General features: G+C 52.0%; 1 protein-coding gene across 10 annotated transcripts in view; it reads left to right on the top strand.

Annotated features, from left to right (window-relative positions):
- The window catches only part of LOC140403142 (intercellular adhesion molecule 5-like), an 87,522-nt gene that overhangs the window by 50,511 nt on the left and 13,030 nt on the right, over nt 1-23,981 (top strand). For 8 of the 10 annotated variants that reach the window (XM_072490810.1, XM_072490809.1, XM_072490812.1 and 5 more), the window contains 4 exons: nt 69-383; nt 10,374-10,655; nt 15,971-16,249; nt 19,086-19,400. In XM_072490810.1, coding sequence (XP_072346911.1) covers nt 69-383; nt 10,374-10,655; nt 15,971-16,249; nt 19,086-19,400 — 1,191 coding nt within the window. The remainder of the gene's footprint in view (nt 1-68; nt 384-10,373; nt 10,656-15,970; nt 16,250-19,085; nt 19,401-23,981) is intronic. The other 2 variants (XM_072490813.1, XM_072490815.1) reach the window with 2 other exon arrangements.

Genomic DNA, 23,981 nt, shown 5'->3' on the forward strand with positions numbered 1-23,981 from the left:
TGATCTCATGGTGGTTTTAACACAGATATATTCAGTGAATTATGTTAATTGTAATTCTCCTTTAACAGATCGAGAGATAAACATTACTTCACCTCCGGAAGTGCTGGAAGTTAACAGAACGTATAGTCTGGAGTGCATTGGTCCGAGGGTCTATCCAAACAATAAACTCATCCTCACATGGCTGAGAGGGAGTGAGACTCTTCAGATTAATTCCACAGGAGAACAAGGTTTCCCGGATGAAGATATAAGATTGAGGAATGTCTTCAGTTTCACTGCCAGTGTGTCAGATGATGGACAGGAGTACACCTGCTTGGCAGAAGTGGACCTGGGCTCTAACAGCACAAAACCAATCGCAAACTGCTCTGTGACTCTGCGAGCTCACTGTAAGTTCCTCTCGAGTGTGTACTAATTTGTTTGTTTTCTCTGTCTGAGAATGAGCGAAATGTTCACATTTGTAGATAAAGAAATCAGAACACGCTCGAGGTCTGCGTTTGTTCTGGTCAGGGAGGTCGATAAACTGGGAGATTGAACCACCAAGTGAGAGATATATTTTAATTAGAAGAATGCAAATTCTAGAACCTGCGGGATTCTCCCCTAACCGGCGGGGCGGGCCGTACCAGTGCCGAGGAGAGACATGAACCACTCCGCCGTCGGGCCACCCAAAGATGCGGAATCCTCCGCACCTTCAGGGGCTAGGCTGGCCCCGGCGGGGTTGGCACCGTGCCAACCGGTGCCGAAGGGCCTCGGTCAGCCGGCACGAGTTGGCGCATGCGCGGGAGCATCAGCGTGTGCTGGCGTCATCCCAGTGCACGCGCAGGGGGGGTTCTTCTCCGTGCCGCCCATGACGGACCGTTACACCGGCCCGCGCGGAGGGAAAGAGTGCCCCCACGGCACAGGCCCGCCCACGGATCAGTTGGCCCCGATCGTGGGCGAGGCCACCGTGGGGGCCCACCCCGGGGCTAGATCCCCCCGCGTTCCCCAGAGACGGGTCCCGCCGGTACGGACTGGTGGAACATACACCGGCAGGACCCGCCGAAAACGAGCGACTATTCGGCCTATCGCGGGCCGGAGATTCGCCAGGGGGCCGCTGCCAACGGCCTCCGACCGGCGCGGCGCTATTCCCGCCCCCGCAAAAAAAAAAACCCCGCGATTCACCGGCCCGGCGGGGGGGGCGGAGAATCCAGTGAGGGAAACAAATAACATGGTTGCAATTCTCCCCCGAAAATTCAGAGTTCATTTGTAGCTGTCTTTCAGGGAGTTTCCCGCCGGCTCGGTCAGCGAGTTCCCCACGTTATTCTATTCTGCTCGGGCACGATTCTCCGGCCTCTTTAATAATAATCTTTATTGTCACAAGTAGGCTTACATTAACATTGCAATGAGGTTACTGTGAAAATCCCCCAGTCACCACATTTCAGTGCTTGTTCAGGTACACTGAGGGACAATTCAGAATGTCCAAATTACCTCACAACACGTCTTTCGGGACTTGTGGGAGGAAACCGGAGCACCCGGAGGAAACCCACGCAGACACGGGGAGAACGTGCAGACTCCGCACAGACAGTGACCCAGCGGGGAATCGAACTTGGGTCCCTGCCGCTGTGAAGCAACAGTGCTAACCACTGTGTTACTGTGCTGCTCCCAAGTGGATTCCCGTGGGCGGGCGGGCCATGTAGCATGTGGGAGTCATTGCCGAGCATCCCAATCACATCTTGATGCAAGGACACTGTGCAAGAGGCAACACCACACACACACAGCAGCCAACATCCGAACACCCAGGGGATGGGACAGGGCTCCGGATACATGTCCACGGCTGGAGGGTGGTTTGGGTGCCGTGGAGAGGAAGAGATGCCTGGAGAGATGGGCAAAGGGTTCAGAGGTTAGTCCACATTGCGGAAAGTAACAGAGGCATCATATTGGTTGTGCACAAAATTGTTCATTGTGTTTGACAATTCCCCACGCTCCTGATGGTGCTGCCCCTCCCCCACCCTTCTTACCCACTACGTACCCCCTCCACACCCTTCACCCCTCCCCCAGTGTCCTCAGTGATCCTCGATGTGCTTAGCCCTCCTACTACATCTAGGTGTGTCCCTAGGATGCACATCTGAGGTGGACAGCCAGCTGCTTACCGCATCACGTGACCTTCAGTGCCCCTGGTGGGTGTCCTCTAGGGATTCTGAGGACGGAAGGACCCAGCTCACTGGTCGACGGCACATGCACAGCTGTGCCACCCTGTCCCGTGTGCTGGCTGTGCAGCCTCATAAGAGGGGTGGAACTCGGGGGAGCTGGTGGCCACGATCGTCATTCCATGGGACGGGTCCGGATTGGAACTCAGCGTCCCCTCCTCCTGGTTGGTGCCCCTACGGCCCTGGGGTTCACCCTAGGACGAAGGGGCAGCAGGTTCGAGGTGGTCTCCTGGGACGCAGGAGAGGGGGCCGCCCGGGATGGGCCGGCGCTGTCGGCGGGAAGACCTGCGGGAGAATGGACATGTGGTCAGTGCGAGGGATGGGTCAGTCAGTATGGCAATAACAACTCATGTTTGACAGGTCCTCCGGGTGGGGCCCGGTGGTTCCTCACCTCTGCAGCGTCCACCAGCCTCCGCGAGGGTGACCCCTCTGTCCTCAGCCACACCAGCCACCTCCAGGGCCTGCTCCTCGAAGGTGGTGAGGATTCTCAAGTCTGGCACCCTCCCGTCAGTCTGGGCCCTTTCTAGGCGATTATGGGAGAGCTTTTCTTGAGGAGACACAGAGAGGGCATCGTTAGTCACACGCATGGTTCACAGAGGAGGGGGTGGGTGGAAGGAGGATTGAAAGAGGAGGAGGGTGGAGAGAGGGTTGTGAGTCTCTTGGGGGGGGGGGGGGGGGATGCTCCCTTGGGTGGGGGGGGGGGGGGGAACATTGGTGTCTACTCACCCGTGCTGCCCAGTGTATGCCATTGACCTTCTTCCGACACAGGCCAGTCCACCTGCTCACACTGCCCGAGTTGACAGTTGCCACCACCTCATCCCAGACAGCACTGGCTGCCTTGTGACTGACTCTCAGGGACCCTCGGGGAAACAGGACATCTCTCCTGGTCTCCACGCCATCCAGGAGCCTCCCCAGGTCAGTATCTCCGAATCTCGGGGCTGGTTTCCTTCGAGCCATTGTTGCGAGCTGGCTGAGCAAGTACAGCTCAAGTACTGCTCGAAGTTGTTCGCGGGGGCATGCGAGCGCGGTCCCGGGGAATCCTCTGGCAAACCGGTATTCGGGGAAGGAAGCCAGTGAACCCTCATTAAGTGGACCAATTAACGTTGAATAGCGTTGCCAGTCTCGCTGGGTCGAGCGCCGGGAAACACGTGACAATTCCCACTCGCTAGCAGATTAGAAATTATTCTGGAGAATCACGCGCAAGATCAACATCAACAATTTTAGGGCACGATTCAACTAGATAAATTGTGGGCACGATCTTCCGGCCTCGTTGCACTCTCGCTCAAGCATAACGAGGCCGATGAGTAGCGGGAGAGGCCAGGGGCTGGTTTAGCTCACTGGGCTACATCGCTGGCTTTGAAAGCAGACCAAGGCAGACCAGTAGCACGGTTCAATTCCCGTACCAGCCTCCCCGAACAGGTGCTGGAATGTGGCGACTAGGGGCTTTTCACAGTAGCTTCATTGAAGCCTACTTGTGACAATAAGCGACTTTTCATTTCATTCATTTCATTTTCAAAAGCAGGAACCGCGCCAGGCCGCAAGCAGTTTCATAGAATCATAGAATTTACAGTACAGAAGGAGTCCATTCGGCCCATCAAGTCTGCACCGGCCCTTTGGAAAGAGCACCCCACTGAAGCCCTCCACCCCATCCCCATAACCCAGCAACCACACCCAACCTTTTCTTTTGGACACTAAAAGCAATTTATCATGGCCAATCCACCTAACCTGCACATCTTTGAACTGTGGGAGGAAACCGGAGCACCCGGAGGAAACACACGCACACACGGGGAGAACGTGCAGACTCCGCACAGACAGTGACCCAAGCCGGAATCGAACCTGGGACCCTGGAGCTGTGAAGCAACTGTGCTAACCACTGTGCTACCGTGCAGGCCGGTTTGCAATGCAACCGGCCTGCTCCCATAGGTGAAATTGGAATCTCGCCATAGCGTGGCGAGAAATCAATTATCCCCACTGAAGCCCCATTTCCATACAATTAACAAGAGCCACCCATCATCCAATGGCCTTCTGTCATTTACCGGCCTTCCCAGCAAGTGGTCACGCTGGCGCTGATTAGTACGTGAACCTGGCGGAAGGGCGTCCGTGGGGAGCCGAGGAGGAGAACAGCAATCTTTGCTCAAAGGCAAACAGACCAGTCCTGGTGGATTGCCACCCCAGTGATCAGCGGGAGGTGGGCGACGATCCGCAGGGGTAGGCCACCATGAGGGTGGGGGGGAGGCACTGGGGGGGCAATTGCTCGTGGCACCACCATGACAATCCCTGGATCCCAACCCCATTCCGGGGGCAACTACCCATCTGCCAAACTGATCACCCATAACCCCCACCGACTGCTGAGGCCTATGGCCGCGTGGCTGAAGGCTATCGCGAATAGGGAATAGGCAATCATGGTTAAGTGAGCACTTGACACATGCCAAGCGGGTTCCCGTGGGTAGGCGGGCCATGTGAGAGTTAATGCCTAGCATCCCGATTTCACCTTGATGCCTGGACACTGTGTGGGGGTCAACACCACACGCAGCAGCCAACATCCGAACACCCAGGGGATGGCCGCAGCTCCCGGGGCACCACCACGGTGCTTGTGTACCACAGGGAGCGGGGTTGCCTGGAGAGGTACGCAAAGGGTCCGGAAGTCAGCCCGCATTGCGGAAGAAAGTGACAGAGGCATCATAATGTTTGTGCCAAAGATTGTTTAATGGGCTATACAATATCCCATTGCTGACCAACCCCTCCCACTACACCGGTGCCTTCAATGTTGCTCAACGTGTCTGACCCTCCTAGCTCTACCACAACATCTAGGTGTGTCCCCAGGATGCACATCTGAGATGGAGGCAGCCAGCTGCTTACCTCGTCTAGTGTCCTTTGATGCCAATGGCGGACATCCGCTGGGAGTTCTGGGGCCGGATGGCCCCGGGTCACTTATCGACGTCACATGCACAGCCTTACCCGCCCAGTCCCGTGTGCTGACGTGGCCACATCAGGGGAGTGGAACACGGGAGTGCTGGTGGCCACCATGGGACAGGTCCGGGTTGGCACCCAGCACTCCTCCCAGTCAGTGCCCATAGGGCCCTGGGACGGAGGGGCAGCCAGTTGCCCCTGCATCATCTTGTTCTGCCAGTCCTGTGGTTTCCCATAGACTGCACCATCGTGTCGCCGCCTAGGCGATGCTCCTTAGTGACTGGGACACATATCCCAGTGACCGGGTTCTGGTGTGAGGTGCTCCAGAGAGTGAATGCCTCCACCTCGTGCGCGAGGTTGGGGCTGATACAGCTGAAGGTTGTATACAGAGCACACCTCACGAGGGCGACGATGAGCCGATTCTTTGAAGGAGTAGAAGATGTGTGTGAACACTGCTGGGGGGGCCCTGCTAATCACGTTCATATGTTTTGGTCCTGTCCAAAGCTAGAGGATTACTGGAAGGAGGGTTTTAGGGAAATTTCTAAAGTGGTGCACGTGAAACTGGACCTGGGCCCCCGGGAGGCCATATTCGGGGTGTCGGACCAGCCAGTGTTAGAAACGGGTACGGAGGCAGATGTTGTAGCCGTCGTCTCGTTGATCGGCCGAAGGCGGATTCTGATGGGTTGGAGAGCAGCCTCTCCACCCAGTGCCCTGGTGTGGCGGCAGGACCTGTTGGAATTTTTGACTCTTGAGAAGGTTATGTTTGAGCTGAGGGGAAGGATGGAGGGGTTCTACAATTCATGGGCATTATTTATTATGCACTTTCAAGAACTGGATAACATGAAACATTAGTTGGGGGGGCGGGGGGGGGGGGGGGAATGGGCGTGATGGGTGTTAATGGTGGCTATGGGTGATTCCTTTTTGTCATTTGTTTATGTGAATATGTGGGTGAATGTTTTGGGTTTGAACAAACAAAGAACAAAGAAATGTACAGCACAGGAACAGGCCCTTCGGCCCTCCAAGCCCGTGCCGACCATGCTGCCCGACTAAACTACAATCTTCTACACGTCCTGGGTCCGTATCCTTCTATTCCCATCCTATTCATATATTTGTCAAGATGCCCCTTAAATGTCCCTATCGTCCCTGCTTCCACTACCTCCTCCGGTAGCGAGTTCCAGGCACCCACTACCCTCTGCGTAAAAAACTTGCCTCGTACATCTACTCTAAACATTGCCCCTCTAACCTTAAACCTATGCCCCCTAGTAATTGACCCCTCTACCCTGGGGAAAAGCCTCTGACTATCCACTCTGTCTATGCCCCTCATAAGTTTGTATACCTCTATCAGGTCTCCCCTCAACCTCCTTCGTTCCAGTGAGAACAAACAGAGTTTATTCAACAGCTCCTCATAGCTAATGCCCTCCATACCAGGCAACATTCTGGTAAATCTCTTCTGCACCCTCTCTAAAGCCTCCGCATCTTTCTGCTAGTGTGGCGACCAGAATTGAACACTATACTCCAAGTGTGGCCTAACTAAGGTTCTATACAGCTGCAACATGACTTGCCAATTCTTATACTCAATGCCCCGGCCAATGAAGGCAAGCATGCCGTATGCCTTCTTGACTACCTTCTCCACCTGTGTTGCCCCTTTCAATGACCTGTACTCCTAGATCTCTTTGACTTTCAATACTCTTGAGGGTTCTACCATTCACTGTATATTCCCTACCTGCATTAGACCTTCCAAAATGCACTACCTCACATTTGTCCGGATTAAACTCCATCTGCCATCTCTCCGCCCAAGTCTCCAGACAATCTAAATCCTGCTGTATCCTCCGACAGTCCTCAGCGCTATCCGCAATTCCACCAACCTTTGTGTCGTCTGCAAACTTACTAATCAGACCAGTTACATTTTCCTCCAAATCATTTATATATACTACAAACAGCAAAGGTCCGAGCATTGATCCCTGTGGAACACCACTGGTCACAGCCCTCCAATTAGAAAAGCATCCCTCCATTGCTACTCTCTGCCTTCTATGGCCTAGCCAGTTCTGTATCCACCTTGCCAGCTCACCCCTGATCCTGTGTGACTTCACCTTTTGTACTAGTCTACCATGAGGGACCTTGTCAAAGGCTTTACTGAAGTCCATATAGACAACATCTACTGCCCTACCTGCATCAATCATCTTAGTGACCTCCTCGAAAAACTCTATCAAGTTAGTGAGACACGACCTCCCCTTCACAAAACCGTGCTGTCTCTCACTAATACGTCCATTTGCTTCCAAATGGGAGTAGATCCTGTCTCGAAGAATTCTCTCCAGTAATTTCCCTACCACTGAAGTAAGGCTCACCGGCCTGTAGTTCCTGGGATTATCCTTGCTACCCTTCTTAAACAGAGGAACAACATTGGCTATTCTCCAGTCCTCCGGGACATCCCCTGAAGACAGCGAGGATCCAAAGATTTCTGTCAAGGCCTCAGCAATTTCCTCTCCAGCCTCCTTCAGTATTCTGGGGTAGATCCCATCAGGCCCTGGGGACTTATCTACCTTAATATTTTTTAAGACACCCAACACCTCGTCTTTTTGGATCACAATGTGACCCAGGCTATCTACACCCCCTTCTCCAGACTCAACATCTACCAATTCCTTCTCTTTGGTGAATACTGATGCAAAGTATTCATTTAGTACCTCGCCCATTTCCTCTGGCTCCACACATAGATTCCCTTGCCTACCCTTCAGTGGGCCAACCCTTTCCCTGGCTACCCTCTTGCTTTTTATGTACGTGTAAAAAGCCTTGGGATTTTCCTTAACCCTATTTGCCAATGACTTTTCGTGACCCCTTCTAGCCCTCCTGACTCCTTGCTTAAGTTCCTTCCTACTTTCCTTATATTCCACGCAGGCTTCGTCTGTTCCCAGCCTTTTAGCCCTGACAAATGCCTCCTTTTCTTTTTGACGAGGCCTACAATTTCACTCGTCATCCAAGGTTCCCGAAAATTGCCGTATTTATCTTTCTTCCTCACAGGAACATGCCGGTCCTGTATTCCTTTCAACTGCCACTTGAAAGCCTCCCACATGTCAGATGTTGATTTGCCCTCAAACATCCGCCCCCAATCTATGTTCTTCAGTTCCCGCCTAATATTGTTATAATTAGCCATCCCCCAATTTAGCACATTCATCCTCGGACCACTCTTATCCTTGTCCACCAGTACTTTAAAACTTACTGAATTGTGGTCACTGTTACCGAAATGCTCCCCTACTGAAACATCTACCACCTGGCCGGGCTCATTCCCCAATACCAGGTCCAGTACCGCCCCTTCCCTAGTTGGACTATCTACATATTGTTTTAAGAAGCCCTCCTGGATGCTCCTTGCAAACTCCGCCCCGTCTAAGCCCCTGGCACTAAGTGAGTCCCAGTCAATATTGGGGAAGTTGAAGTCTCCCATCACCACAACCCTGTTCTTTTTACTCTTTTCCAAAATCTGTCTACCTATCTGCTCCTCTATCTCCTGCTGGCTGTTGGGAGGCCTGTAGTATACCCTCAACATTGTGACTGCACCCTTCTTATTCCTGATCTCTACCCATATAGCCTCACTGCCCTCTGAGGTGTCCTCTCGCAGTACAGCTGTGATATTCTCCCGAACAAGTAGCGCAACTCCGCCTCCCCTTTTACATCCCCCTCTATCCCGCCTGAAACATCTAAATCCTGGAACGTTTAACTGCCAATCCTGCCCTTCCCTCAACCAGGTCTCTGTAATGGCAACAACATCATAGTTCCAAGTAGTAATCCAAGCTCTAAGTTCATCTGCCTTACCCGTAATGCTCCTTGCATTAAAACATATGCACTTCAGGCCACCAGACCCGCTGTGTTCAGCAACTTCTCCCTGTCTGCTCTGCCTCAGAGCCACACTGTCCCTATTCCCTAGTTCTCCCTCAATGCTCTCACCTCCTGACCTATTGCTCCCGTGCCCACCCCCTGCCATACTAGTTTAAACCCTCCCGTGTGACACTAGCAAACCTCGCGGCCAGGATATTTATGCCTCTCCGGTTTAGATGCAACCCGTCCTTCTTATACAGGTCACACCTGCCCCGGAAGAGCTCCCAGTGGTCCAGATAATGGAAACCCTCCCTCCTACACCAGCTGTTTAGCCACGTGTTTAGCTGCTCTATCTTCCTATTTCTAGCCTCACTGGCACGTGGCACAGGGAGTAATCCCGAGAATACAACCCTCGAGGTCCTGTCTTTTAACTTTCTGCCTAGCTCCCTGAACTCCTGCTGCAGGACCTCATGCCCCTTCCTGCCTATGTCGTTAGTACCAATATGTACAACGACCTCTGCCTGTTTGCCCTCCCCCTTCAGGATGCCCTCTACCCGTTCGGAGACATCCTGGACCCTGGCACCAGGGAGGCAACATACCATCCTGGAGTCTCTTTCACGTCCACAGAAGCGCCCATCTGTGCCCCTGACTATAGAGTCCCCTATTACTATTACTCTTCTGCGCTTTGACCCTCCCTTCTGAACATCAGAGCCAGCCGTGGTGCCACTGCTCTGGCTGCTGCTGTTTTCCCCTGATAGGCTATCCCCCCCGACAGTATCCAAAGGGGTATATCTGTTCGAGAGGGGGACAACCACAGGGGATTCCTGCACTGACTGCCTGCCCTTTCTGGTGGTCACCCATTTCTCTGCCTGCACCTTGGGTGTGACCACATTTACATAACTGCGATCTATGACGCTTTCCGCCACCTGCATGCTCCTAAGTGCATCCAATTGCTGCTCCAACGGAACCATGCGGTCTGTGAGGAGCTCCAGTTGGGTGCACTTTCTGCAGATGAAGCCATCCGGGACGCTGGAAGCGGAAGTTTGGTGGGAGGATGGGATCGTTGCTATTGATATGGGGATTGACATCACATCCGTTACTGATTATTGTTTATTGTTGGTGGGTGTAAATTTGGAGAAAATGTGAAAAAAAGAGGAGAATAAAGAATTTTAAAAATATATATATATTAAATGCATTGTTTTAAATAGCTCCAGTCGCTGTTCTGGATGCCGAAGGAGCAGCTCGATCCAATATGATGGGCTGTGCACTCCCAGCACCATATTGCATCTGAGGTGCCGTTTAGCACCATTGAGTTTCCCGGCTTCGTTTTCTGTACAAAGTGTGGAATGTGTCCCACACTGACACGGCTGGAATTGGGAACTCACTGGCAATGGGGCTGAACTTGTGTCCCACCCCTGCTGTGCTGATTCTCCAAACACCTTCCCATTTTCATATTGTTTCACATTTCTTTTCCAGATAAACCAGGAGACACAACCATATCAGTAAATAACAAAACTGTGTCAGGGTTTCCAGTAACCGTCAGGAAAGGTGATGAGGTTACAATGATCTGCAATTCCAATGGAAATCCCACACCTACATTAAAGTGGGAAGATCCCAGTAACAGCAGCAATGTTGAGATTGGTTCCCCTGGAGTCCTCCGTATTTCCCACGCAACATCAGGACATCAAGGAGTTTATAAATGTAGAGCAACCAATCGATATGGAATTGAAGAGAAGGAAGTGGACATCAGGGTCACAGGTCAGTTTGTAACATTGGTCAGAATTCAATGAATAAATAATTAATCTTTTGAGGATTGAAACAGCATTTCAGTCACTCCATTTTGATCCAGAGGGTCACATTGTGTTACAACATTCTGTTATTTATTTATTTTGATTAAGTTTCCTGTTCCACTCCATCCTTGCTGATGAAGGGACAAATGGATAAACTACCCCCGGCCTCTAACAATGCTGCTCTGTAACTAGCCTCTGGGACATGAGTACGAGTGATCCAGAGTGACACTCTCTTCCTCTTGTTCCTCTTTGTGTGTAGAAGCACCTTCCTCCCGCTCTGTGTTTGCCCAGACTGTCCGAGCAATAACACTGCAGGAGGAGAGGTACAGCTGTGAATCCACACAGTGCCGGTCCATGGTGCGAGGTGTTGGCAGCTCAGTGAACTGCAGTACATGGCTGGGCTTCAATTGTCATAGTGACGGGGAAGTGGGGCCAATCACAATGTGTTATGGTTATAACAGTTTGGAAACAATCAAAGTTGGTGCAACACCACCACCAAAATCTCCTTCTCAGCTATCAGAATATAGTTTCCACAGACAGAAAAAGAGCTGCAGAATGTTCACATGTTAATCATCAGCTTCAATGACCAACTAGCATCTAACCTGTAAGTACTGGATAAGCCCTTTAAATAGTGCTGGTGAAAAGCCCAGTGCTGCCTGGTAGTACCAGGAGTTGCTGCGTGAGTTTATCACTCCAACACTGGGACACTGCAATGTCACAAAAGGTTTATACAGAGACAATAAAATCCTATTTGGAATATTAAATGTGGAGAGATTGAGGGAAGGATTACGTCGTTCATTTGGGGAGGGAAGGTGGCCAGAGTTAGAAAGGTGCTACTACAGAGGGGAAGGCAGGCATGGGGTTTGGGTCTTCCGAACCTGATGTATTACTACTGGGCGGCGAATGTGGAGAAGGTGCGGAGCTGGGTAAGAGGGGTTGATTCCCAGTGGGTCAGAATGGAGGAGAGTTTGTGCAGGGGGTCGGGATTGAAAGCACTAGCAACAGCGCCGCTCCCGATAGCCCCAGGGAAGTACTCAGGGAGTCCGGTAATAATAGCTTCATTGAGAATTTGGAGGCAGATTCTCCAACATTTCGGGTTGGGGGCAGGGTCAAGGGAAATGACGATTCGGGGGAACCACAGATTTGAGCCAGGGAGGTGGGATGGAAGTTTTCGGAAATGGGAGGAGAAGGGCATTAAGACACTGAAAGATTTGTTTCATAGCGGGCGGTTTGCAGGATTAAAGGAGCTGGAAGCGAAGTATGGGCTGGAGCAGGTGGAAATGTTTAGATACATGCAGGTTCGAGATTTTGCCAGAAAGGAGATACAGAACCTCCCGGAGGAGCCGGCCTCCACATTGCAGGAGGAGGTGCTGACGACAGGGGGACTGGAGAAGGGGGTAGTGTCAGCGGTTCATGGAGCTATTTTGGGAGAGGTGAAGGCACCACTGGAAGGGATCAAAGCAAAGTGGGAGGAAGAGTTGGGAGAGGATATGGAGGAGGGGTTCTGGTGTGAGGTGCTCCGGAGAGTGAATGCCTCCACCTCGTGCTCGAGGTTCGGGCTGATACAGCTGAAGGTGGTATACAGAGCACACCTTCCTGGGGGAAGGCTAATTATAACAATATGAGGCGGGAACTGAAGAAGATAGATTGGGGGCGGATGTTTGAGGGCAAATCAACATCTGACATGTGGGTGACTTTCAAGTGTCAGTTGAAAGGAATTCAGGACCGGCATGTTCCTGTGAGAAGAAGGATAAATACGGCAATTTTCAGGAACCTTGGATAGCGAGAGATATTGTAGGCCTCGTCAAAAAGAAAAAGGAGGCATTTGTCAGGGCTAAAAGGCTGGGAACAGACGAAGCCTGTGTGGAATATAAGGAAAGTAGGAAGGAACTTAAGCAAGGAGTCAGGAGGGCTAGAAGGGGTCACGAAAAGTCATTGGCAAATAGGGTTAAGGAAAATCCCAAGGCTTTTTACACGTACATAAAAAGCAAGAGGGTAGCCAGGGGAAGGGTTGGCCCACTGAAGGATAGGCAAGGGAATCTATGTGTGGAGCCAGAGGAAATGGGCGAGGTACTAAATGAATACTTTGCATCAGTATTCACCAAAAAGAAGGAATTGGTAGATGTGGAGTCTGGAGAAGGGTGTGTAGATAGCCTGGGTCACATTGAGATCCAAAAAGACGAGGTGTTGGGCGTCTTTAAAAATATTAAGGTAGATAAGTCCCCAGGGCCTGATGGGATCTACCCCAGAATACTGAAGGAGGCTGGAGAGGAAATTGCTGAGGCCTTGACAGAAATCTTTGGATCCTCACTGTCTTCAGGAGATGTCCCGGAGGACTGGAAAATAGCCAATGTTGTTCCTCTGTTTAAGAAGGGTAGCAAGGATAATCCAGGGAACTACAGGCCGGTGAGCCTTAGTTCAGTGGTAGGGAAATTGCTGGAGAGAATTCTTCGAGACAGGATCTACCATCATTTGTAAGCAAATGGACGTATTAGTGAGAGGCAGCATGGTTTTGTGAAGGGGAGGTCGTGTCTCACTAACTTGATAGAGTTTTTCGAGGAGGTCACAAAGATGATTGATGCAGGTAGGGCAGTGGATGTTGTCTATATGGACTTCAGTAAGGCCTTTGACAAGGTCCCTCATGGTAGACTAGTACAAAAGGTGAAGTCACACGGGATCAGGGGTGAGCTGGCAAGGTGGATACAGAACTGGCTAGGTCATAGAAGGCAGAGAGTAGCAATGGAAGGATGCTTTTCTAATTGGAGGGCTGTGACCAGTGGTGTTCCACAGGGATCAGTGCTGGGACCTTTGTAGTTTGTAGTACATATAAATGATTTGGAGGAAAATGTAACTGGTCTGATTAGTAAGTTTGCAGACGACAAAAAGGTTGGTGGAATTGCGGATAGCGATGAGGACTGTCAGAGGATACTGCAGGATTTAGATTATTTGGAGACTTGGGCGGAGAGATGGCAGATGGAGTTTAATCCAGACAAATGTGAGGTCATGCATTTTGGAAGGTCTAATGCAGGTAGGGAATATACAGTGAATGGTAGAACCCTCAAGAGTATTGAAAGTCAGAGAGATCTAGGAGTACAGGTCCACAGGTCACTGAAAGGGGCAACACAGGTGGAGAAGGTAGTCAAGAAGGCATACGGCATGATTGCCTTCATTGGCCGGGGCATTGAGTATAAGAATTGGCAAGTCATGTTGCAGCTGTATAGAACCTTAGTTAGGCCACACTTGGAGTAGAGTGTTCAATTCTGGTCGCCACACTACCAGAAGGATGTGGAGGATTTAGAGAGGGTGCAGAAGAGATTTACCAGAACGTTGCCTGGTATGGAGGGCATTAGCTATGAGGAGCGGTTGAATAAACTCGGTTTGTTCTCACTGGAACAAAGGAGGTTGAGGGGCGACCTGATAGAGGTCTACAAAATTATGAGGGGCATAGACAGAGTGGATAGTCAGAGGCTTTTCCCTGGGGTAGAGGGGTCAATTACTAGGGGGCATAGCTTTAAGGTGAGAGGGGCAAGGTTTAGAGTAGATGTACGAGGCAAGTTGTTTACACAGAGGGTAGTGGGTGCCTGGAACTCGCTACCGGAGGAGGTGGTGGAAGCAGGGACGATAGTGACATTTAAGGGTCATCTTAACAAATACATGAATAGGATGGGAATAGAGGGATACGGACCCAGGAAGGGTAGAAGATTGTAGTTTAGTCGGGCAGCATGGTCGGCACGGGCCTGGAGGGCCGAAGGGCCTGTTCCTGTGCTGTACATTTCTTTGTTCTTTGTTTGTTCAAACCCAAAACATTCATTTAAAAATGGCATCCCGATCTTCTCCAGCACTGAGGAGTTCCAGCGAGTACAGGAAACGTGCGGCCTCGGCAGGGCGTTCCCCACTGAGGACCCAGATTGCAACAAAGTCCCAATAGATAGCATAATGTTTCTTGGCGCTGCTAGCACTGGAAAACACCCGCCTAAACGTGCTCGGCCTGGGTCTCTGTTGCAATTTGATTAGATAGCACCCAATATGTTGAATATGGTGAAATATAACAAAAGAGGAAAATGTTACCTTTCCAATCTGTAATAAGTTAGTAGTTAAAATGTTTACAGTATTGAAATTGGTTGTATTTTGCTGGTGTTGTGGAAAAGCCGTGTCCAAATGTTTTTTTCATTTTAGGGAGGAGATGCCATGAAGACTAACTTTACAAGATAATTATGTTTTTAAAAGTACCTTAAAGTTAAAGAAAAACTGTTTGTTCCGAAAAGGGGAGAAGTGAATTTTTGGTTAAGCCTCAGTTCAGAGAAATCCCCAGGTGATCTCAGTTGCCGGGGGAGAGAAACACAAATAAAAACACGTTAACATGTTCAGTATCAGGGACAGCACAATTCACCATTCAGTGCGATTGGTCTCTAAGAGGTTGTAACATACATCACTACATTTGGCCAGGACGAGAGCCAATTGTGAATTAGCTAAAAGTGGAGATAGTCAGGTATAAAAATGTAAAAAATAATTTGACTAACTGAAGGTTTCTTTTCATTTGAACCTATCTAAGGAACTTCACAATTTTATTGTTTGCCTTCCATGTTGCAGTCATGGTTGGCTCATTATTTGGTATTTTTCTAATGCTGCTTATTGAACACAAGGCTGAATGAAGACTTCTACCATTTACAGCTCCTTACACTTTTACAGGAAGTTTAAACTCTAATCAATAGGCAAACACACATTTATTAGTCTCAGTTTTTCAAAGCAGTTTGTGGATTTGAATTCTTAGCCACCGCCTGTTATTTTCTTTGCAATCCAGTTTTAATTTTAATCAGGGGCAGCACGGTAGCATGGTGATTAGCACAATTGCTTCACAGCTCCAGGGTCTCAGGTTCGATTCCCGGCTTGGGTCACTGTCTGTGTGTAGTCTGCACGTTTTTCCCCGTGTCTGCGTGGGTTTCCCCCGGGTGCTCAGGTTTCCTCCCACAGTCCAAAGATGTGCAGGTTAAGTGGATTGGCCGTGATAAATTGCCCTTAGTGTTGGGTGGGGTTACTGGGTTATGGGGATAGGGTGGAGGTGTTGACCTTGGGTAGGGTGCTCTTTCCAAGAGCCGGTGCAGACTCGATGGGCTGAATGGCCTCCTTCTGCACTGTAAAGTTTATGATAAATTTCCATGTCTTTCCCACTGTAAAAGTGCACGGTTTCAAAATGAAACTGTAGTTACTGTGGGGAGTTAACTGGTGAGTGCTGTCATTAAATGTATTTCCTTTTCTTTCATCTTTTGTGATTTGTTTCCTTAGCAGCAATTGTAACTGGATTTGAGATCACGCTCAACACAAACCCCCCAGCTGTGGAATTTGGAGCTTCTTTAGAGATGAACTGCACTACGACATGTCCAGACCCAATAATCAACGTGGAATATAAACCAGGGATACATCCCAACAGAACAACTGGCAGTAATTGGATCACAGACTATTTCCCGAGTGTGCAGGCATGGGATTTTACAGCACCATGTAATATGATCTGTAAATCACAGAATAATCGCGCAGCTGAGCAGAAAGTGGTGGTCACAGTATACAGTAAGTGAAAAGGCTTGCTCTAACATATTGGCTTACCTGGCATTAAAGGAAAGTAGCGACAGGAGAAGGTCTTCTTTATAGAGAAGCAGGATATATCTGATTTAATGTTGCCTGTTGCTGGTCAGATCTGAACTGTACTGATTTAATTGACAGTCATTGTTTGAAATTGAAGCAAGGGAATGAGGCCGAAGAGCTTGGAGCAGGAAGATCATGGGCAGCATTCTCCATCTGCTGAAGCCAAAATCGCAAAATGCAATTGGGCGGAGAATTGGTTCCGATGCCAACAGCGTGATTCTCTGTCACCCTGACAGCTGCGTCAGTGCGTATCAGAGCGCATGTACAGTAGACACCACTTGCATATCATTAGTGGGCCCGACCCGGTAATCTCCGGGGCCTCCGCGGTGCTCCGCCTCCGATGGGCCGAGTTCCCGACGGCACGGTTAATTGTGCTTTTAAAAATAGTGACCCTGGCGTGGTGACTGATGAAGGAGAGAGAGAGGAGGAAGGAAGAAAAAGAGAGGAGCGACTACGGGCAGCACGGTTCAATTCCCGTACCAGCCTCCCCGAACAGGCGCCGGAATGTGGCGACTAGGGGCTTTTCACAGTAACTTCATTTGAAGCCTACTTGTGACAATAAGCAATTTTCATTTTTCATAATCGCTTATTTTCACAAGTAGGCTTCGATGAAGTTCCTGTGAAAAGCCCCTAGTTGCCACATTCCAGCGCCTGTTCGGGGAGGTCGGTACAGGAATTTAACCCGCGCTGCTGGCATGAAGGGTCTGCTCGAGGAGGAGGAGTAAGCTGCAGCAGCAGAGCATGCAACAGCAGAGCGGGCAGCAGCGGAGCGGGCAGCAGCGGAGCGGGCAGCAGAGGGAAAGGTGGCAGCCGCCAGGATGGAGAGCGAGCCACCCAACAGGCCAAGGTCCCACCTGAGGCCTGATATGTACTGGCACCACCTGCCAGTTGAGGACCTGCCAGACCGGGCATGCCATCGAAGGCTCCGGCTGAGCAGGGGGGCAGTGCGACATATCTACCAGACGATGGCACACCTGGCACAGCGGGGGTCTCCCGGTTGTCCTGAACTTTTACATGACGGGGTTTGTCTGTGCAGCGAGTGGGGAATCGGTCCAGGATCTCACAGACCTTGGTGCACAGGAGCATCCACGCCGTCACGGAGGCCCTATATGGCCCAGTCGGCTCAATACATCCACTTCAATGTGGACCAAGCCCATCAGGCTGCCCGAGCAGCGGGGTTTGCTGCCATTGCCGGGATGCCCCAGGTCCAGGGGGTGATTGACAGGATGCATGTCCCCTACGACCTGCAGCTGACAGGCTGATCTTCACAAACCAAAAGGGGTTCCACTCGATGAATGTGCAGCTGATAAGTGACCATCAGCTACGCATCATCCACGTCTGTGCCCGATACCCAAGCACACTTGACGATTCCTGACATGTTTAGAATGCCCCCCACCCCGGCTGGGGTTGTTGACTCCTGGGTGTCAGGGGTTATCCACTGTGATCATGGCTGATGAAGCCTATCCGGAGGCCACAGACAAACGCGGAGGCCAGCTACATCGATGCCCATGCAGGACTTGGTCCGTGATCGAGTGGTGCTTCAGCCTCCTGAAGATGTGGTCCAGGTTCCTGGGCCGCTCTGGAGGGGCCCTCTAGTTTGATGCTCTTGAGGGTCGCCACCATCGTGGAGGCCTGCTGCGTCCACCACAACATCACGCAGCACAGATGCTGGAGGAGGAACAGGAACACCAGGCCTCATCTGACGAGAGGATGCAGAGGAGGGCGAAGATGGGCAGGTTGCCACAGTGGCAACAGGTGTTTAATGTAAGCAAATTTGACAGATTTGAGCCCTAGCCCCTATATCTAAACTGATTTCGGAGTGTGGTAGTGTGTAGGAATTGCCCCGAGCTTCCTGGCACTCGGCCTAGACGCACTGGAAGCCAGGAGGAATGTCCTGTCCCCCCCGAGGGCCCAGGAGGGTGAGCCGTAGGGCAGCCAGTGCTGCCTGGGGCAGCTGTGATCTCGGGGAGTGTGACCAGGAGGACTGGCCTCCAGTGCTGAAAAAAGTTCAATGATCTACACCAGGCAGCATGAGTGAATAGACACCAACGCCTTCCACCCCACCTAAGGGAGTATCACCCATGGGGCTGTTCTCCTTGCTGCCATCTTGTTGGCTGGGATGGTGTGTGAGGGGAGGGGAGAATTGTTTTCGTGCTGCTTCATCTTGTCAGCATTTGGGTGTCAATTGCGAAGCCGGCGAATGAGGCACTGTTTCGCATTAGAATCAATTGTGTTCCACGTGGCACCGGTGCTAGCCCCTTAATGGTAGCGGAATCGGTGCAGGTGCGGCACCAGTTTTTCGTAGAAGTCCATGGATTCTGCGACAACACTTTGTCTCAGAAATGAGAATCCTGCCGCACGATTTTTACTCCATAGAGTCACAGTCCTGCATACGCACTTGTCTAAGAAGGAAGTTTTGTCAGTAACTGGATTTGAATCACATGTTGAAAGGAGACTAATATGAATATCCAGACTGTAATAACTCCAAAGGAAACTATCATAAACATAAACTGGATTTATTTACATATCTATACAAGTTACAAATTATTCTTGTACCTCATTCCCAGTGGAGACCCTACTGAGAGAATAGATCTGACCAGTCTCAGACTGGAGCCTGCATTTATCCTCTAGTCTCACGAGCCCCTGCTGGGTCTGTGTCCCCTCCTGGGGAATTCATATTTAATAAGCCCTCATGATCTCATGGTGGTTTTAACACAGATATATTCAGTGAATTCTGTTAATTGTAATTCTCCTTTAACAGATCGAGAGATAAACATTACTTCACCTCCGGAAGTGCTGGAAGTTAACAGAACGTATAGTCTGGAGTGCATTGGTCCGAGGGTCTATCCAAACAATAAACTCATCCTCACATGGCTGAGAGGGAGTGAGACTCTTCAGATTAATTCCACAGGAGAACAAGGTTTCCCGGATGAAGATATAAGATTGAGGAATGTCTTCAGTTTCACTGCCAGTGTGTCAGATGATGGACAGGAGTACACCTGCTTGGCAGAAGTGGACCTGGGCTCTAACAGCACAAAACCAATCGCAAACTGCTCTGTGACTCTGCGAGCTCACTGTAAGTTCCTCTCGAGTGTGTACTAATTTGTTTGTTTTCTCTGTCTGAGAATGAGCGAAATGTTCACATTTGTAGATAAAGAAATCAGAACACGCTCGAGGTCTGCGTTTGTTCTGGTCAGGGAGGTCGATAAACTGGGAGATTGAACCACCAAGTGAGAGATATATTTTAATTAGAAGAATGCAAATTCTAGAACCTGCGGGATTCTCCCCTAACCGGCGGGGCGGGCCGTACCAGTGCCGAGGAGAGACATGAACCACTCCGCCGTCGGGCCACCCAAAGATGCGGAATCCTCCGCACCTTCAGGGGCTAGGCTGGCCCCGGCGGGGTTGGCACCGTGCCAACCGGTGCCGAAGGGCCTCGGTCAGCCGGCACGAGTTGGCGCATGCGCGGGAGCATCAGCGTGTGCTGGCGTCATCCCAGTGCACGCGCAGGGGGGGTTCTTCTCCGTGCCGCCCATGACGGACCGTTACACCGGCCCGCGCGGAGGGAAAGAGTGCCCCCACGGCACAGGCCCGCCCACGGATCAGTTGGCCCCGATCGTGGGCGAGGCCACCGTGGGGGCCCACCCCGGGGCTAGATCCCCCCGCGCTCCCCAGAGACGGGTCCCGCAGGTACGGACTGGTGGAACATACACCGGCAGGACCCGCCGAAAACGAGCGACTATTCGGCCTATCGCGGGCCGGAGATTCGCCGGGGGGCCGCTGCCAACGGCCTCCGACCGGCGCGGCGCTATTCCCGCCCCCGCAAAAAAAAAAACCCCGCGATTCACCGGCCCGGCGGGGGGGGCGGAGAATCCAGTGAGGGAAACAAATAACATGGTTGCAATTCTCCCCCGAAAATTCAGAGTTCATTTGTAGCTGTTTTTCAGGGAGTTTCCCGCCGGCTCGGTCAGCGAGTTCCCCACGTTATTCTATTCTGCTCGGGCACGATTCTCCGGCCTCTTTAATAATAATCTTTATTGTCACAAGTAGGCTTACATTAACATTGCAATGAGGTTACTGTGAAAATCCCCCAGTCACCACATTTCAGTGCTTGTTCAGGTACACTGAGGGACAATTCAGAATGTCCAAATTACCTCACAACACGTCTTTCGGGACTTGTGGGAGGAAACCGGAGCACCCGGAGGAAACCCACGCAGACACGGGGAGAACGTGCAGACTCCGCACAGACAGCGACCCAGCGGGGAATCGAACTTGGGTCCCTGCCGCTGTGAAGCAACAGTGCTAACCACTGTGTTACTGTGCTGCTCCCAAGTGGATTCCCGTGGGCGGGCGGGCCATGTAGCATGTGGGAGTCATTGCCGAGCATCCCAATCACATCTTGATGCAAGGACACTGTGCAAGAGGCAACACCACACACACACAGCAGCCAACATCCGAACACCCAGGGGATGGGACAGGGCTCCGGATACATGTCCACGGCTGGAGGGTGGTTTGGGTGCCGTGGAGAGGAAGAGATGCCTGGAGAGATGGGCAAAGGGTTCAGAGGTTAGTCCACATTGCGGAAAGTAACAGAGGCATCATATTGGTTGTGCACAAAATTGTTCATTGTGTTTGACAATTCCCCACGCTCCTGATGGTGCTGCCCCTCCCCCACCCTTCTTACCCACTACGTACCCCCTCCACACCCTTCACCCCTCCCCCAGTGTCCTCAGTGATCCTCGATGTGCTTAGCCCTCCTACTACATCTAGGTGTGTCCCTAGGATGCACATCTGAGGTGGACAGCCAGCTGCTTACCGCATCACGTGACCTTCAGTGCCCCTGGTGGGTGTCCTCTAGGGATTCTGAGGACGGAAGGACCCAGCTCACTGGTCGACGGCACATGCACAGCTGTGCCACCCTGTCCCGTGTGCTGGCTGTGCAGCCTCATAAGAGGGGTGGAACTCGGGGGAGCTGGTGGCCACATCGTCATTCCATGGGACGGGTCCGGATTGGAACTCAGCGTCCCCTCCTCCTGGTTGGTGCCCCTACGGCCCTGGGGTTCACCCTAGGACGAAGGGGCAGCAGGTTCGAGGTGGTCTCCTGGGACGCAGGAGAGGGGGCCGCCCGGGATGGGCCGGCGCTGTCGGCGGGAAGACCTGCGGGAGAATGGACATGTGGTCAGTGCGAGGGATGGGTCAGTCAGTATGGCAATAACAACTCACGTTTGACAGGTCCTCCGGGTGGGGCCCGGTGGTTCCTCACCTCTGCAGCGTCCACCAGCCTCCGCGAGGGTGACCCCTCTGTCCTCAGCCACACCAGCCACCTCCAGGGCCTGCTCCTCGAAGGTGGTGAGGATTCTCAAGTCTGGCACCCTCCCGTCAGTCTGGGCCCTTTCTAGGCGATTATGGGAGAGCTTTTCTTGAGGAGACACAGAGAGGGCATCGTTAGTCACACGCATGGTTCACAGAGGAGGGGGTGGGTGGAAGGAGGATTGAAAGAGGGTGGAGAGAGGGTTGTGAGTCTCTTGGGGGGGGGGGGGGGAAACATTGGTGTCTACTCACCCGTGCTGCCCAGTGTATGCCATTGACCTTCTTCCGACACAGGCCAGTCCACCTGCTCACACTGCCCGAGTTGACAGTTGCCACCACCTCATTCCAGACAGCACTGGCTGCCTTGTGACTGACTCTCAGGGACCCTCGGGGAAACAGGACATCTCTCCTGGCCTCCACGCCATCCAGGAGCCTCCCCAGGTCAGTATCGCCGAATCTTGGGGCTGGTTTCCTTCGAGCCATTGTTGCGAGCTGGCTGAGCAAGTACAGCTCAAGTACTGCTCGACGTTGTTCGCGGGGGCATGCGAGCGCGGTCCCGGGGAATCCTCTGGCAAACCGGTATTCGGGGAAGGAAGCCAGTGAACCCTCATTAAGTGGACCAATTAACGTTGAATAGCGTTGCCAGTCTCGCTGGGTCGAGCGCCGGGAAACACGTGACAATTCCCACTCGCTAGCAAATTAGAAATTATTCTGGAGAATCACGCGCAAGATCAACATCAACAATTTTAGGGCACGATTCAACTAGATAAATTGTGGGCACGATCTTCCGGCCTCGTTGCACTCTCGCTCAAGCATAACGAGGCCGATGAGTAGCGGGAGAGGCCAGGGGCTGGTTTAGCTCACTGGGCTACATCGCTGGCTTTGAAAGCAGACCAAGGCAGACCTGTAGCACGGTTCAATTCCCGTACCAGCCTCCCCGAACAGGCGCTGGAATGTGGCGACTAGGGGCTTTTCACAGTAGCTTCATTGAAGCCTACTTGTGACAATAAGCGACTTTTCATTTCATTCATTTCATTTTCAAAAGCAGGAACCGCGCCAGGCCGCAAGCAGTTTCATAGAATCATAGAATTTACAGTACAGAAGGAGTCCATTCGGCCCATCAAGTCTGCACCGGCCCTTTGGAAAGAGCACCCCACTGAAGCCCTCCACCCCATCCCCATAACCCAGCAACCACACCCAACCTTTTCTTTTGGACATTAAAAGCAATTTATCATGGCCAATCCACCTAACCTGCACATCTTTGAACTGTGGGAGGAAACCGGAGCACCCGGAGGAAACACACGCACACACGGGGAGAACGTGCAGACTCCGCACAGACAGTGACCCAAGCCGGAATCGAACCTGGGACCCTGGAGCTGTGAAGCAACTGTGCTAACCACTGTGCTACCGTGCAGGCCGGTTTGCAATGCAACCGGCCTGCTCCCATAGGTGAAATTGGAATCTCGCCATAGCGTGGCGAGAAATCAATTATCCCCACTGAAGCCCAATTTCCATACAATTAACAAGAGCCACCCATCATCCAATGGCCTTCTGTCATTTACCGGCCTTCCCAGCAAGTGGTCACGCTGGCGCTGATTAGTACGTGAACCTGGCGGAAGGGCGTCCGTGGGGAGCCGAGGAGGAGAACAGCAATCTTTGCTCAAAGGCAAACAGACCAGTCCTGGTGGATTGCCACCCCAGTGATCAGCGGGAGGTGGGCGACGATCCGCAGGGGTAGGCCACCATGAGGGTGGGGGGGGGGGGGGGAGGCACTGGGGGGGCAATTGCTCGTGGCACCACCATGACAATCCCTGGATCCCAACCCCATTCCGGGGGCAACTACCCATCTGCCAAACTGATCACCCATAACCCCCACCGACTGCTGAGGCCTATGGCCGCGTGGCTGAAGGCTATCGCGAATAGGGAATAGGCAATCATGGTTAAGTGAGCACTTGACACATGCCAAGCGGGTTCCCGTGGGTAGGCGGGCCATGTGAGAGTTAATGCCTAGCATCCCGATTTCACCTTGATGCCTGGACACTGTGTGGGGGTCAACACCACACGCAGCAGCCAACATCCGAACACCCAGGGGATGGCCGCAGCTCCCGGGGCACCACCACGGTGCTTGTGTGCCACAGGGAGCGGGGTTGCCTGGAGAGGTACGCAAAGGGTCCGGAAGTCAGCCCGCATTGCGGAAGAAAGTGACAGAGGCATCATAATGTTTGTGCCAAAGATTGTTTAATGGGCTATACAATATCCCATTGCTGACCAACCCCTCCCACTACACCGGTGCCTTCAATGTTGCTCAACGTGTCTGACCCTCCTAGCTCTACCACAACATCTAGGT

The sequence above is a fragment of the Scyliorhinus torazame genome, chromosome 27 (assembly GCF_047496885.1).
Source record: "Scyliorhinus torazame isolate Kashiwa2021f chromosome 27, sScyTor2.1, whole genome shotgun sequence".
Classification (NCBI taxonomy): domain Eukaryota; kingdom Metazoa; phylum Chordata; class Chondrichthyes; order Carcharhiniformes; family Scyliorhinidae; genus Scyliorhinus; species Scyliorhinus torazame.